The sequence below is a fragment of the Eumetopias jubatus genome, unplaced genomic scaffold (genome assembly GCF_037043125.1).
Source record: "Eumetopias jubatus isolate StellerSeaLion01/CBP00866 unplaced genomic scaffold, mEumJub1_p1.0 scaffold_1, whole genome shotgun sequence".
NCBI classification, from domain to species: domain Eukaryota; kingdom Metazoa; phylum Chordata; class Mammalia; order Carnivora; family Otariidae; genus Eumetopias; species Eumetopias jubatus.
The window spans coordinates 45,489,338-45,506,170 of NW_028274807.1; the positions used below are offsets into that span (position 1 = coordinate 45,489,338).

The 16,833-nt window shown below is 37.3% G+C and overlaps 1 protein-coding gene across 1 annotated transcript in view; it reads left to right on the forward strand.

Annotated features, from left to right (window-relative positions):
• CRYBG3 (crystallin beta-gamma domain containing 3) overlaps positions 1–16,833 on the forward strand; it is a 106,317-nt gene that overhangs the window by 61,601 nt on the left and 27,883 nt on the right. The window contains exons 12-16 of the mRNA XM_028119149.2: positions 1,825–1,951; positions 9,947–10,089; positions 10,206–10,332; positions 11,227–11,259; positions 16,702–16,811. Of these exons, the coding sequence (XP_027974950.2) occupies positions 1,825–1,951; positions 9,947–10,089; positions 10,206–10,332; positions 11,227–11,259; positions 16,702–16,811 (540 nt within the window). The remainder of the gene's footprint in view (positions 1–1,824; positions 1,952–9,946; positions 10,090–10,205; positions 10,333–11,226; positions 11,260–16,701; positions 16,812–16,833) is intronic.

The following is a 16,833-nucleotide window of genomic DNA, read 5'->3' on the forward strand; positions in this document are numbered from 1 at the left end:
CTCCCCGTCCCCTGGCTTGCACATGCATGGGCGTGCTTTCTCTCTCTCAAATAAGTGAAATCTAAAAAAAAAAAAAAAAAAAAAGTGAACAATTAACTTTGTTTTTTCACTACTTCTACCATTTTTCATTTTTGTTAATTGTTTAACTTTATCTACAGGTAGTAGGAACTCATCTCTGTCCCATCTTGAGGAATCTAGGGAAAGTGAGGTTGACGTTTCCTCATTTTTCTCAGATAACATCTGCTTTTAAATATCCCAGATGTATATATAAATTGATTCTTAGACAAAACTTAATCTATTAAAAAGAGCTAAGCAGATTTTTGAACTGTCGTCATGTAATAATTTATTATTCTGTCTTTAATATTAAGGTCTTCTATATATTTTATTCTTCCTCCCATTCAGGTATATTAAAGGCATGTTCTGAGTAGCCACATCTATATGAATGAAAGCCACATTTAGAATTTGAAAATTTTCTTGCCCAATTCATCTTCACATAATAGTTTAAGAATAAAATAATGTTAGTCTTTTTACATATTACAAATCCACTAAAATGTATAAAATGTTTATTCCAACTCATGTGGACCCCCTCTTCCCATGTCATATACACACCTACATGGTAAAGGCAAGGAGGGATTCATGATTGCTGAGTGGCTACTGTTAATTTTGTACCCTGTGGAAACAAGTTTTGGAGCAGTTTTTTTATTTTCTCAAAACAGTAGTAGTCAGCCCTACCCAGCTTCATTTGTCAAGCCCCGGAATTCAGAAGTCCCCAACCCAGGAGCTCAAAATAGTCATCCTAGAACCTACCCCATTGGAGGGGGTCCCATTCTAACAAGACAGTGCCTCAAAAGGCAGATTGAAGCGGGTCAGCATGTGTTATGAACCATCTGTGCCCACGTTACATTCATTGCTACTGTGAATTATTCCATTAAAAATAAGTTTCATAGAGGAGCTTAATGACTAATGGTGTTTATCGGTGTTCTGTACTGATAGTTTTCGATTAGAAGTCAAGAAACCTGTGTCCCAAGGGGCTCCTGGGTGGCTCAGTTAAGTGTCCAACTCTTGATTTCAGCTCAGGTCTTGATCTCATGGTTACCTGAGTTCAAGCCCTGAATTGGGCTCTGTGCTGGGTGTGGAGTCTACTTTAAAAAAGAAAAAAAAAGAACGCCTGTGTCCCTGGAAAGTACTCTGCCACAGTGCTTCTTTTTGCCATTATCACCCCTGAGGAAATGGTGGGAGCAACACTGCCCACCTGTAAACAATTAAAGTATTCTTATGTGTAGGCCACCAGGGCTAACGCCAGCCCATTTGCACTTCTCTTTGCTAAACCCACCAGTAATGTGTTTTAGATCTGAAACCCAGTGAGAGGTTCCTTTGATTTAAAACCTAAATAAATGCTAAATATAGTAATTAGATTCTGTGATTCCAGAAGGGCTTTGTCAGTAAAATAAGAATAATTATCTTTGAATCTCAAAATGGGTTTATAATTTTCTCATTGGCTATTTGTGCTTTCCATTATTTTTTACTTGGCAGACTGTCCTTTGACCACGTTGAGGTGTGGCATCAGGTCATACCACAAACATTTAGTGAACATTGCTCTATTGCAATCCTGTAACAGTTAACCTTTTGTTGGGAAGAGCCTCCAGACTATAAAAGCTATTGATTCATGAAGCATACAACATCTGTCTGTCTTTATAAATGGTAACAAAACAAATGTGTTGCTTTTTTAAAATATGGTGGTATACAACTAGTTGCTTTATCATGATTTTCTCTTTTTTAATTAATCTTATTAATGGCTCAATTGGATGTCCTTTGTATTTCTAGGTGGGTTGCCTATGAAAAAGAACATTTTAAAGGCCAGCAATTCTTGCTTGAAGAAGGAGATTTTGAAGACAGTAATGCCTGTGGGGCATTAAGTGGCCCCATCTTGTCTTTCCGGTTCTTACAAGCTGTGAGTTAGCATTGTTATTCTTAATTTTCAAGTGGTTTTCGATGTATGAAAATCAGACATGAGTTGTGATAGGACATGAGGTTATAAAATGTTTGGAATACCTGAAAGCATTATGCTGAACTGCTTATGTGGTTTTTCTGCTTTTTTTAATGGCTAAGATGATTATAGAATACTTGGGTTAACTTTTCATCCGTCAATTCCATAAGTATTTGTTGATCCCCTGCTTCGTGAGCTGGATTGTATCCCATGTTGGTGATACAGTGGCCAGAGTCCCCATCCTTGCTTTTCAGAGCTGGCAGTCTGATAGGGAAAATAGTACTTTTATAAATGCTTGATAATGTTTGACTATGATTGGATTAGGCACAAAGTACTCACCAGAGAAAGGTCAATTGCTCCCACTTGGAAAAGAGAGGAAAAGATAATAGTTGAACAAAATTTCAGGTTCAGGGGTTAGCCAAGTGGAGAGATTCCAGGACGGACTGAAGGAGAAAGGTGTAGGTGCTGTTTTAGCAAGAGATTAACAAATGAAAAGGCAAGGATGTGAGCCAGTGGTTCTCAGCTGGAGGTGACTTTACCTCACTGCATTTCCCAGTGTCGGGAGACATTTTGGATTGTTGTGACTTGGGCGGGAGGGGGAGGGGAGTTGTGATACTGACATCTAGTGGGTAGAGGCCAGGGATACTGCCAAACCTCCACAACTCACAGGACAGACTTCTCAGAAGATGTCATTAGGTCCAGGGGCGCCTGGATAGTGCAGTCAGTTAAGCGTCCAACTCTTGGTTTCTTTCAGCTCAGGTCGTGATCTCAGGGTCATGAGATCGAGCCCCACATCGGGCTCTGCACTGAGCACAGCAGCGTTGGTTTGAGATTCTCTCTCCTCCCTCTGCTTCTCCAGCTTGTGCATGCACATGCTCTCTCTCTAAAAATAAATAAATCTTTAAAAAAAATAATGTAATCAGGTCCAAAATGTTAATAGTGCAGACGTTCAGAAACGCTCACGTAAGTGAAACTGGTGTGTTTGGGAAATGCAGTTAAGTCAGGATATTAAGCAGAACTTCGGGAAAATGAGACCAAGAGCCAGATAATGAAGGGCCTTTTATGCATATTGAGGAGTTCAGATTTTTTTTCTTGATTTGACTTGGGCCCCTGATGGATTTTAGGCCTAGTGAGCAAGATTAGATTAGAATCTTTGAAAGATCTTTTTGGTGACTCTCAGACTCGGGGTGGAGGAGGTTAAGTCTGGATATTACAGGACTCCAGGTGGAAGTTGATGAGGTCATTGAGAAGAGAAGATAAATGTTGAGAGAGTTCTGTAGGATATCACAGCTTATCAAATGTTGCTCATTTTCCTGACCACTCTAGAGACTTTTTAATGTGTTCAGAGGGACATACTTTCTTAGGACTCAGGATTTACCACTGTAGTCTCTTTCCAGAGTCTTCTGTACCCATATAAACTCTATAAACTGTCTGGAATGTGTTTCCAAAGCCCTCTTTGAAGGAATTGATAATGAAGTGAAGAGTGATTATGTGGCCCGTCCAGACTTAAAGTGAGCACAGGCTGGTTGTGTGCTCTGGCCCTTCAGGCTTTTGTCTGTTGGGGCCCTTCACCTGGTCAGGCAGGAAGGGCCAGAAAGGGAGAAGCAGCACAGGGAACAAGGGAGCATTTTTTTTCCGTGAATGAACTTTGTTAGAAAGTGAGTTGGAAATCAATTCTACTTAAAAAACATAACTTTTAAGGTATTTAGTCCACAATCCTATTATACAAGGGCCACGGGTTTTTTTCTCTACCTAGCCATTCCTTACTTGACCACTAAAAGGCAAGCAAGACAAAACAAGATAAACCCTCATCTTTTATTTTAGGTCTTCATGACTAGATGCATTCAGGGAACTATGGGTCATGATTCAAAACATCTTCCACCTATTATTGAATAATTTTTAATTTTTCCCTCATTTAAAAAAAATAGTGAATGGAAGCATTGCTGATCCTAGAAATGTTTAACAGTGAATGTGATGGCACCTTCCCAGGATGACTGTGACTAAAACAAGCAAACAAATAATAAAACCCCAGATCATTCATTGAAATCTCCCAATAGTAGAAAATGTGAAGAGATACAAATACTATAACTATATAGTTAAATAATTAGAGGGTATTTGATATAGACGGTATGATGATATACGTTGGAAAAATCAGCAGGAATTGGCATGTTGATTACTGCCACACACAAAAGTTTTGGGCATTTACAAAAATGATACCATTTTTATATAAGTAAATGAAGATACCCTTTACAGAAATCTTCTGTTCTCTTAAAATAAGATTTTTTTAACAACTAAAAGATTGATAGCTTATACAGATATTATAATCCTCATTATAATCTTGACATTTGTCAAGTACTTATTAATGGCCTTACATGCATACTTGTACTTAATCTTCACAAAGACCACGAGATACTCTTAAGATCTTCATCTTACAGGTACAGAAACTGAGTATCTGAGAGGTTAGGTACCATGCCCAAGTGTAGAGCTGTGATTTGAGGGCAAGTCTGTCTTACTCTAGAGCCCATGTCAAATTATCCATTTTTGTTGTTGTTCTTACAGAATTAGACTAAAAAAAGAACCTTCACAGCAGAAAGCTGAATCTCATTCAACCAAAGGCTTATTAGCATTTCATTTGTAGCTATAGATATATGGTCACATTGCAGACCAATATACATGTATAGTAAATATTTTCGTGGCTTTCAGACAGTTTATAATTTAAATTTATGTTCACTGAAATACTTTCAGATGAAATATTTTATATTCTTCAGACATAGCTTATAGTTGGGGAGGAGTTTTGTGGGTTTTTTTTACTTTGAGATAATATTGACATATAAAAAACTGTACATATTTAACATATACAGCTCAATGACTTTGTGGATAAGTGTGCACCTGTGAAACCATCACCACCATCGAGCCACAGACCTGTTCATCTTCTCCCAAAGTTTCCTCCTGCCCCCTTTATTACTAATTTTTTTTGATAAGACATAAGATCTACCTCTGGAAATTTTAAGTTTATGATATAATATAGTTAGACATTGGATTTAATAAGTTCTTGTGGTTGTTGGGGCACATGGGTGGCTCAGTCAGTTAAGCGTCTGCCTTCGGCTCAGGTCATGAACTTGGGATCCTGGGATCAAGCCCCGCGATGGGCTCCCTGCTCAGCGGGGAGTCTGCTTCTCCCTCTCCCTTTCCCCACCTCTGCTAGTATCTCTCTCTCAAATAAATAAATGAAATCTTTAAAAAGAAAAAAAAGCTCTTATGGTTGTCATAGCCTACTCAACAGGTAAAGTTGACATAAAACATCTTTTCCCCATATAGATTCTCCTAGTATCCCTAACCTAGGAAGGAATGAAGCACTACATGTAAGATCTAAGTTGAAATAATATAAAATAAACAAGAGGATAGATAGAAAAACTGCATAATACAACGCAATTTTCTAATGTCCTGGCTTCATTATGCAGAACACTCTGGATCTACTAAGGTCAAATTCTGGACGTGTTCCTTAGGTATAATGTAATCTGTGTCACAGAGTACTTGGAGAAGACAATGGGAAATACGTTTCTAATTCCAAATGAGTCAGGTAGATATATAATGACTTTGAGTTAACTTTTTTTTTTTTTTTAAAGGAGAGGTCCAGAAATAGGAGTATTTAGACTCCAGGGATTAAAAAAGGAATTTTTATTTCTTGGCTTCCTCGATAAAACTTTCTTGGTGTGCTTATTTTTTCTCCATTTTATACTAGCTTGACTTTTGGATCTGCTTTTATTAAGATTTTCAGTCTTGGGACCTCTTCAGATTTTTGAAACCAGGTGGTATGCAATGGGAGATCATTATTTCTTCTAAATTAATGGGTATACCAGGTCTCCATTGGTGTCTCATATTACTTTGTCCACCAGAGGCTTATAGCACAAGAGCTCCAGGGCAGATCAGATCTGCTGCAGGATTTTATGGAATTTAAAAACACCCAAATTACTAATCCTTAAAAAGACACATCTTTGGTTCTGAAGCATCTGCTCATTGGTTTTTTCTGACAATGGGAAGTTCTGTACCAGAGACTATACTAAGCTCTCTAGATTTTTCCCTTGGATATAAGAGCTTTAAAAATAGAAAGCAGAGTACAGATTTGAGATTGTTCCATCATTATTCATTCTTAAGCAACAGAGCTCCACTTAAATCTGTGTGACTTTCAAAATTATTTAATTGTACCTGATAAAGCAGGGATGCTAGTAACCTGGAAACCTCATCATGCTTACCATGGACATGACTCTAAGTGACTGTTGCAGTCATCTCCTGAACAAGGCACTTAGAAGTTCTGGTTTTTGGGTTTTGTAGTTTTTTTTAAATGTTTTATATCACACTTCATACATGTGATCCCTAGAGATTTAGCCCTGGGTGATTGGATTTGGCTTAGAGTTAGAGCCCTGCCCAGCAGGGACACCATATTGATGGTAACTAATCAACTAGATCAGACACTGTGTATTTGGTAGGTTTGAGTGAAGAATGCAGAGGGAGTGAAAACCAGGAGAATGGCTAGTAAGGTACTTAGAAAAAGATAGAGGGCAAAAGCTATAAGGCAGGAAAAGCCATGAATAAACAAAAGCAGATGTAAAGAGGAGAGTGATGCCACTTAAGAGGCTCCCTTCGCCCTCGGCCAGGTCTCTGGGAATAGCAGGCAGAGTAGAAAGGACACAAACTCAAGTCACGTGAGTAAATTTGTGAAATCGTCTGCTGCCAGCTCTTGTACTTGGCACTGGGTCCTGTGATAGCGGATCCTGCCTTCTCTGCTCACCTCGAGCCTGCAGTGTTGCCAAGCAGCCCCCAGCCTGCTTCCCAGCTCACTCTCCCACAACCCACACGGTAGGACTTGTGCAAATCATTGCTCAAGTAAAGTACATCACATCATAACACAAGTTATTTCTTAATGAAAGGGCACAGACACAGCACACATATGCGCATATCCGTATTTATCTCTGTCTTTGTCCTGTTTTACTCCAACACATCATAATGACCCTTGGCATTTCAGCTTATCCTCGCGCCCCTATTCCTGCAGCCCTCATGGGGAATAGAGAACAGTTGTAGGGGCAGAAGTAAAAACAGAGATGGAGCATTTCGAAGTCACCAGAGTAGGGGAGGGGAGAAGTCCATATAATTTTGTGAGAACTGCTGAAGACCCTCCCATTGCAGTTGGGCCTGATTGGTTAGTGGCTGTTGACAGCAGTTCCTGCCCAGGACCCAGACAGGGCCTCCTTCAGCTCATCGTCACGTTGTATCCTCACAACGACCTTGAGCTAGTTATGTACTTTCATGTGAGAAGAAACAGGCATGTTTAGGTTCTTCAGGTGATGGAAGTTTATGTTGTCAGGACCACCAGGTTTGCTGGTGTGGCACCCAGGCTGTAAACGTATTTCAGGAGGAAGGTTTGCCCTGGGGACTTTAAGGCAAATCACTTATGGGCTATTAAAGCCTTGATTGAAGTGATTTATATATTTATACTTACATATATTTATATCTGCAAAATAGATCTATGTCAAAGTAGATATAGATGTGTGAGCATACGTATTGTATGTATGTGCACATGTGTACGCATATATGTGTATATATGTAAAACCAGACTTTAAGGGAGCTCAGTAATGATAAAAAGTACAAGTGTTTTGAGAATGAAGTGTTATGTTAATAGAAGGATGGATGGTGACAATGAGGTAAAAAATTCACCCAGCCCTCATTTTTTTCTTTAAGAACCATGTGAAGGTAATGAAGGTAACACATATCCTCAGGTTCCAAAGGTTTGCTGTCAAGGAGAAATTAAAAATATAATTATGGGTTATGAATTATAATAAAGATCTCAGGTAAAAATCCTTTTTCATCTTTTATCCTAAAGTCTCAAATGAAATTTGATCCAGTTATATGAACACTCTTTAAATTGAAGCTGACAAGTAAGTAGTAAATGAGATAATTATTTTAAGTGTATTTTCCCTCTTCTTAGGGATGCTTTGGTTTTTGTTTTTGACACTGTTTTGCTTGTTCATATAAAATGAATGTTTATCCTAGAAATCTCCTTTTCTTAGATTAAATTTATTTTATATATTTATACACATATATGTATTTAAGATTTTATTAGAGCACAAGCAAGGAGAGTGGCAGAGGGAGGGGGAGAAGCAGGCTCTCCACTGAGCAGGGAGCCCGATGTGGGCAGACGCTTAACCAACTGAGCCACCCAGGTGCCCCAAATTTATGATATTTTTAAAGGGGGGAGAAAATTGGTAGTGTTGAGACTTACAGAAGTTGATAACATTTTCCATAAGTCTAAAACTTACAACAAAGTCGTAGGGACAGAGGAAGAGTTGTTTTTTTTTTTTTTTGAGATTTTATTTGAGAGAGAGATACAGCACGAGTCGGGAAGGGCAGAGGGAGAGGGAGAAATAGGCTTCCCACTTAGCAGGAAGCCCAAAACGGGGACTCCATCCCAGGACTCTGAGATCACGACCTGAGCTGAAGTCAGATGCTTAACCAACTGAGCTACCCAGGCACCCATGCTGCTTTTTAAAAAAAATAATGTATTCTGTGTTTTCCAATTAAAAAGTCTATTATAAAGAGTTGAAAAAATGTAGGTTAAAATTGTGCAACTTCCCTGGATCCAAAGATAACCACTCCTGGGTTTTTTTCTAGTAGTCTTCTTTTATGAAAAGTTGGGTTTTTTGTGGGGTTTTTTTGCATGGTTATGACCTTACCAGGTTTATAAGTTTGAGTTTTTGTCCTGTTCTTTCATCTTATCTGACAGTGATTAAGAGTTTAGGGTAGATAGATAAGTAGATAAATTTGGACTCAAATTCAATCTCTGCTCCTCAGTAGCTGTGTTAACCTCAGACAAATTACTCCCTTTCCTTAGCTGGAAAATAAGAATGATAGTAATATAATCTCATGTGGTAGTTCTTTTGGAAATAGGCACATGAAACTCCTGGCCAGTAGTATTGAATGTGCTGTTAGCTTCTTCTTAATTATATTCCATCAAGGGGTAGATAAGATGCATAAAGGTTTATGTTTATACATCATTTGAGCATTTACACTGTTTACAACTTCTCAGTATTATAAAAAATGCATCTTTGCATATAAATTGCCAATCATTTAGTTTTAGGAATTTTTTTCTACTTCTTAAAAAAAGAATTTCAACAGTATCAGTTAAACAGTATCAGTCTTTTAAAATGTATTTCTAAATTATTTTCTAAAATAGCTATCCAGTTTATATTTCAAACCAGCAGTGTTCTCAGACAAAACTGGATTTTTAGATTCTTCTTAACTTGTTTTAAAAAGTGAAATTGTATCTAATGGTTTTAATTTGAATTTATTTTTACTGGTGAAATCGGACATTTGCTTATTTGTTTGTAATGCTTATCTTTTTTGTGAATTGTGTCTTTTGCTGACTTATCAACTTGGGTCTTAAATTTTTTCTGGCATTTTTGTTTTAAGTATATTATCTAACTCTAAAAATGTTAAAATTTCCCCTCATTTTATTTTTTTAATCCTTTGTCAAGGAAGTTTCATTTTTTCTTTTACATTTAAGCTTATAAAATCCTCTTCCACAAAATGCCAATCACACATTGTATGTTAACTCTATTTCATGTTGTGGCTTTTACTCTTTAGGCACAAGTGAAACTTTTAGTTTCCTTTATAATTAGTGTAACATAAATAGCCTGTAAGTCCCAGAAATTTACCAACTCTTGATTAATTTGCACTTATATATAAAAATGTTTCCTTGATTAAAGTAAATTCAGACTTTTTTTTTTTTTCTTTAAACTACTGAAGAGTAGTAACTATTAAAATTGTTTCCAGTTCCATTTAAAATTTTCCCTGGAGTTATTTGTGTGAAATTATCCCAAGTATGTGAAAATTGTGCTAAGATACAGCAGTCTATAAAGCAAAATCCATATGTTTTCCTTACCTTCCCTCCTCTTCTTTTTTTAGAATTTTATAGAATCTTCTATCACACTGTTTGAATCTGACCTAGAAAGTGGGAAGTTTATTGACATTACAAATCAGGAAATTTCTGACTTGGAAGAAGTCGGCTTTGGCAGTGAAACAAGATCCATTCATGTTAAAAGTGGAGTGTAAGTTGTCGCCCATTCTGGGAACCTTGAGAGGTTCTTTGGTTTTAAAATGGTTGGTTGCTCGATTCTGTATCACCTCTGTTCTTTTTCCCTTTCCCGCCCCCCCCCCCCACTAGATGGGTTGCCTACCAGCAGAAGTTCTTTTGTGGAGAACAGTACATTCTAGAAAAAGGGAAATACAAATGCTTTTTTGACTGGGGAGGATCAAATAATATAATCATGTCAATACGACCTATCCATCTGGTGAGTTAAGAATTACCATAACCAATTCCAGAGCGTATAATGGCATACACTTGACTTTGTGAAACAGGCTTTTTCAAAGTGAAACTGCTGGATTATGTTATGTGAATATATAGAGAAAATGAAATAGCATGTGTATTTTCTTAGACTGTATAGGGAGCTAGTAGTAGGTGGTATGAGCGCATTAATGAGATGACTGTGATTTGATCACTTCATTCATTTAACAATATTTATTTCATGCTTCATATGTCAGACACCACTGATCACTGGAGATACACGATAAATAAGATTGCCCTGACGGGCCTTGGACTCTTAGAGGAGATTGATGTGTAGGTGATTGATTGTGGTAAGATTAGTGAGGAGGTGGAGTGTGTAGGCAGTGCTGGGGGAGCCAGTGAAGGAGCACTCAGAACCTGGGAGTTGGGCACATGCCACTCCTGCATTAAGTGATATCTTAAGGGATAAAAGCACTTTTGCCAGATAATGAAGCGGGGCAGAAAAGGCAATCCTCAAAGAGGTAATAATCTCCTCCTGTGCAAAGTCAAGCAGTTATGAAAGAGTATGGCCAGTGTGGATAATAACAAACACCCCAAGAAGGGTGCCCATGATATAGTGTGGGAAAGGTAAGGGCAGGAAGCTCAGACTCTATCTTTCTGATGGACTTTGAGGCACATATTTTTTTTTCCCAGCTACATTACTCAAAATGAATTAGTATTAAATACTAAAATTATTATAAAATAATCCCATAAGTTATTTGAGGGTCATAACCAATTCAAGAAATCTAGTAAATTAGACCTTTTTTTTTTCCATTTTTCAAATGGTATTTTCAAAACTTTCAAAAAGACAACTAAGATTATATGATTACAGTTTTTTAAAATGTTTTAATATATGTTTCAGGAACCACTTGGAATAAATGAGCCTCCACATTTGGTATGTTTCAAAACTTTCTTAACTTACTATTTACCAAGAGCGTTTATGCCCCTTGTCTCGATTCTTTCTCTTTCCATCAGATAAATTTCTTATGTCTACGAAGCAGGGCAGTTTATGCGGTACCTGGTACCTATGGGCAGAAGAGTGCCCACCTCCATTACGGGTTGTATTGGCCTGGACTCGTCTCATTTCATTTTGTTTTCTCCCCAGCTTTAACTCTAACCACTTTGGGGTCATTTTGAACCTCTGCCACTCCTTTCCTATTGCCCGTCCATTCTTCAAAGTCGCATTCTCTTTCAGCACAGCACATTCTACTGTCTTTGGAGGAGCAGACTTAACATAGAGAAATGGCTGTCTGGGCATGCTTATTATGTAAATGTACTTCTAATACCTAAATCAAATATTTCTTAAAAGCACTAGTAAAATTGCAGCCCTGCTTGTTTATTTCTAGTGTGTTAATGGTTTGAAGGATTCGGCAATACTCTGGAGCCTAATGTTTATTATCCATTGAGGGCTACAAATTGTGCTTATTTTGTGCTTCTAAAAACTCTGTGATGTCAAAATTAATCCCAGTTATTGATGAGAAAACAAAGATTTAGAATTTAAATGTCATTTCACACAGCTAGAAGTAGCAAAATAGGCCTTTTTTTAGCAGATGGCTCCACTCAACTAAACCATTTTCAGGATCAGAGAAAGACATATGATATAATCAGTACATCCATAGGAGGAAGAGGGGATGAGAGACATTGCTTCTTCTGTCTCATTTTAAATAACAGATTTGGAAAAATTTCTGTCAAAACCCAATTGAGTGATTAATTTTAAATATTTGACATTTGCTGGCTTTAGATAATGCTGAATCTTTTTCTCTGAGTGTGTTTATTTTTCATGTTCATGTCAGTGGTTCTGTATTTCAAGTCAGCTTAGTTGTAACCATGTTTCTGTTCATAGTGTTTTCAAGTTTTCTTATTTTCTAATTAGCTCAGGCCTATTGGGAACATTTCCTTTTTGAATATAATTAAATTGTTATATTTGGAGACACTTCCTGTGAGATCTTTATTTCAAATCTTTGAAAACTCCAACAGTGAATTTTTAAAGCACTTGTATGTGAATCAGCATAACATGAGCAATTAAAGGGTTAAGCAGGGATAATTCCAAACTGCACATTTCCTGAGTTTTAAATGCAGATAAAAGTCACATTCTTTTAAGTTCTGTTTTCTCCCTCCTACATTCCTGTTCTTTTTTTATGGACTTCTTGTTTGGGGCAGATTGCTTGGAGGATTTTCTTTATAGTATTTCCAGTCCAACTTGAAGAGAGAGGAAGCAGCAGAAAACACGCAGTGAAATCAGCCCCACTTCATATTTCTGGATCTGGTTCAGCCATTGCCTTGTGAAATAAGTGTTTCTGACAGGTGAATGATAGCCAGATATTTAATATGCAGACAAAGCCTCCTTCGTTGACCTAGTATCAAAGCTCTTACTATTTTCATTGGACCAAATTTTTGGAATGTTTTGCTTATTTTTACTTAGAAGGGGGAAAGAGGATCGTGACTAACTCTGGTTCCATTCAGTAACTAGAAAGTATTTTCTTCTTCACAAATAGCTGTCATAGTCTGATGGGATAGTTATTTTCCCTGAGGACTAAGGAGGAAATGACCTCTCAGAGTTCAAGTCAAAGGAGGGCTTTTTTGTTGTTGTTTTTTGTTTTTTTATTTATTTTTTTTATTTTTTAATGCTGGTGATTTTAAAGGGAACCTCAAGCAACCTAAGAAGGGAAAAGCCAGAATATGTATGTGTATGGAGATAAATATACATCATGAGCATTATTCTGATAAATACATCATTTCTGCTGTGTAACCATGTTATAATGAGATACGTCTTATTTGAGACACAGAACACCTCCTTTGAGAAGATTCTTGTTTTTCCTATGGCTGAAGACCAGTCACCGTGTCTAACTGCCAACTCAAAATATACAGCACCATTATATAGTTTCATATATAGCAGCTAGCATTTAATTTTGTTTTTATTATTTTCCCCAAAGAAAACAAAAAATGAACAGAATATAGATTATGTTCATAATGTCATCATCTCTTAGCAGATCAGATCACTCACTAGATTAAATTTTATAAAAGTGAGCTTAGTTTTCAGGGAGGTTGTAGTCAGGCACAGTGCTCTAGAAATTCTAACCAGTTACGTCCTTTGGTACAACCAAGAACCTTTTTTTTTTCTTCCTAGAATATTTTTCAAATCTGTTTGCAAATATTAGAAGTTTTGATTTCCCAGAATATTGAACCTCTCTTCCATTTTATACACGATTCTAGCTGAGAAAAAAAGCAACTGGATATTTTCTTATATTGGATAATTTGGCTACATTGAATTTAAAGTGGTCACGGGATATTTAACAGTTACCATGTATGGGGGACAGGAAAGTGACAGTTTTAGGCAAATATCAATAAGATTTAAGAGTACTAGAGTTGAAAACACCTCTTCGTGGTGCTGCAACCAGATCATTTTTATAGAATCCAAAGACCAGAAATAGGAAGAGCTACTTTCCTGAGTAAAGAAAGCCCTCTATGAGTAATCAGGGAAGTAAAATTACTCTGTAGTAAGTATTTGATCTTAGGAGTACATAACACTACAATCTGAGACACTGTGATGTAATAGAAGAATAGAAACTGATAGAAACAAGACTGTTCCTTGTTTAACAATGGGGGAGGTCCAAGGGCTGCAGGAAGTCTTGTTTAGGTACGATAGAAAGTTTCTCATAGAAATTAGCATTGGAATAAAGTTACATTGAGAAAATTTTTCTGATATTGTGAAATAAATTGAGCACAACTTATGTGTTTGGTCAGTGATTAAAATTTTGAGTTCTCAGTTTGTCCAATTAAAGACCTATTATATTTATTCGTGTATATCATAAATGAAAAGTACATAATAAAAAACATTTCTGCAAAAAGCTCATAAAATGGTGACAATTTCTGTCTGAAACAGTAGTTCAAAGAAGTAAGATAATATATGTGAAAAAGGCAGTTGGCACTGCAAAACAATGGTACTGTGTGTGTGTCTCCATACAATTCCATTTGGGAGGCTGGTAGAGATTGGAAAGGAAACCAGAATGTGCCTTATCCACCTGCCTTTTCCCAGGTCTTAATTTTATCAAGGCACTGTTACTTAATTTCACTAAGAATAGAAACCATAATTTAATTATTATAATTAAAAAGCACAGAATTGGTTTCTATACGGACCACTCTCAGAACATTATTATGAGAATTCTAAGACATTTGTAGGGTAATCAAAATGAGGCATTACTTTTCTGGGGTTGATCAAATTTTGGGTAAACCGCATGGCACTCTATCTCATTTGGGGAGTAAAAATTTAAAAAGCTCAGGTCAGCATTAAGCCTGATTTTTCAGTTTGGGCAAAGAATTAGCCCATCAAATCCAAAAGGTATTTTATGGCAAATGTGTGTGTGTTTGTGTGTCTGTGTGTATTTTAATTAACGCTCCTGGGTCTGAAGGCAGACTAAACACTAGAGTTGGTTACTATATATACCATCTGAAATATGTTTAACTTGCATTGTCAGTTGTCTGGATTTCATGGCTTCATGGTGAAATAGTGAAGTATAAACCTTAAGCTCAGCAACATAAAAACAATTAACAAACTGGGTAGATGGAGAGTGAACAAGACAGCTGTGACCTCTGTTCTCATGTGGTTTTTCCAAGTCTTAATTGTGAATTAAGATATTTGCAGGTAGAAGAAATTACGTTTTTTGGAAGTAAAATTGTGATTTACTTCTCGATCTGTTTTATAAGCCTTTAAGTTAAAAGACGTAGTTTGGAAAATGACTAACCAAAATATATGTTCTTATCAAAGAAATGAGGGGCAGTTTCCCTGGACCTATAGACTTGTTCTTCTACAAGGAGTTGTTTTAGAAGTCTGCCTCATTTTGAACTTCCTTTTTGTTGCTACCCTCTGTATCCACCAGAAGGATCATGATAGAAACTTGCTGGATCATACCTCCTTAAGGCGGGGAGTCCCTTGGTGTTGGAATGCTTCAGATGCAGACTGGTTTCACAATAGCAAGTCAGGTTGTGCCAAGCCATGGTTGGTCCAGGGGAGTTGGTTCTTCCACCTCCCTGATTTTCACCAGTCTTTGATGTCAGAGCAGAAGGAGATAGTCCACAAGCAGTTCCTCAGAACTCGGAGGCTATCAGCCTCTAAGAGGACTCTTGGGAAGATGAAGGAGGCAAACATCAGCTGCTCAAAGCAGCTTTGTTCTTGATATAGCACGAGCGAGAGACAGGACAGTGCTGCCCGGCACTCAGTATGGTGCCTTCTTAGCTACAATGCGGGCCTGTCAGTGCACGGTGAACCTAGGGGCCATGTTATTTCAAGGCTCCAGTGTGTTTTGAAATATTTATAGGGCTCATTAAATCTTTCTTCCATATTATATAGATCCAAGGCCACCAGAGTTGCAGATTATTGTGTATCTGGTCTGAAGGGAATCACAGTTGAGATTTTATGGATTTTTCAACAAAAAGGACTAAAGTAGAAATGTGGTTGTATATAACTGTAAGCTTTATATTTAGGATATTCTTAACAGTAAAAGGGAGCCCATTGGCTGACATGCATGACATGGATGTCTTTCTTTGTTCACTATAAATCTTCTGCTACTCTCATCATTACCTTCTCTGTCATCTGTTCATGAGCTTCCTCAGGCCCACTTACCTGCGTGTGCTCAGGCTCCCTCCTGCAACCTTTTATTAACTGGGTCAGAGAGACCTGTGAAGAGAAAAGGCTTACTAACCACCCCTCGCACTAACTGAAACCACCTTCATATTTAGCACTGAATTGCTTCTTTATCTTAAACATGTAGTCTCAGCCCAAGGGATCATAATTGTTTGATACAATGGGCAGGGACCACATGTTAGTGGAGGAGGGATTCTGATTGAATCTTATATGTAGAATTGTTTTCTGGCCTCTGCCCAGAATCTGATGCAAAAGATGGATGAAAATGGTAAATAAATGGTGACATTTCCAGATATGGGTAAGGAAACAAAAATGGGAGTTTAAAGAGAATATCATCCTTAACAAGGATCCATTGGTAATAGATTAAACACTCATATTTTGCTGAATTTTAATTTTTTAAAAGATTTATTTATTTTAGAGCATGAGCAGGAGGAGTAGCAGAGGGAGAGGGAGAGAAATCCTCAAGCAGAATTCTCAAGCTGAGCATGGAGCCTGATGTGGGGCTCGATCCCATGACCCTGAAATCATGACCTAAGCTGAAATCAAGAGTTAGACGCTTAACCGACTAAACCACCCGGGTGCCCCAATTTTGCTGAATTTTTTTTATAAATACAAGAAATAAAAGGTTTTCATTTACTTTTGAGATAATGTCAAACAGTTGTTTTCTGCTAAATTCTTGTATTGTTGTTCTCATAGCTCAAAGCATTCAGTATACCAGGGTTCCAAGGTGAATGTGTAGATTTTACAGAAGAAATTTCTGATTTGACTTCATTCACGCCATGTTCTTTTAAAGTTCTTCGGGGTTGGTAAGTATGCTTGCTGAGTGTT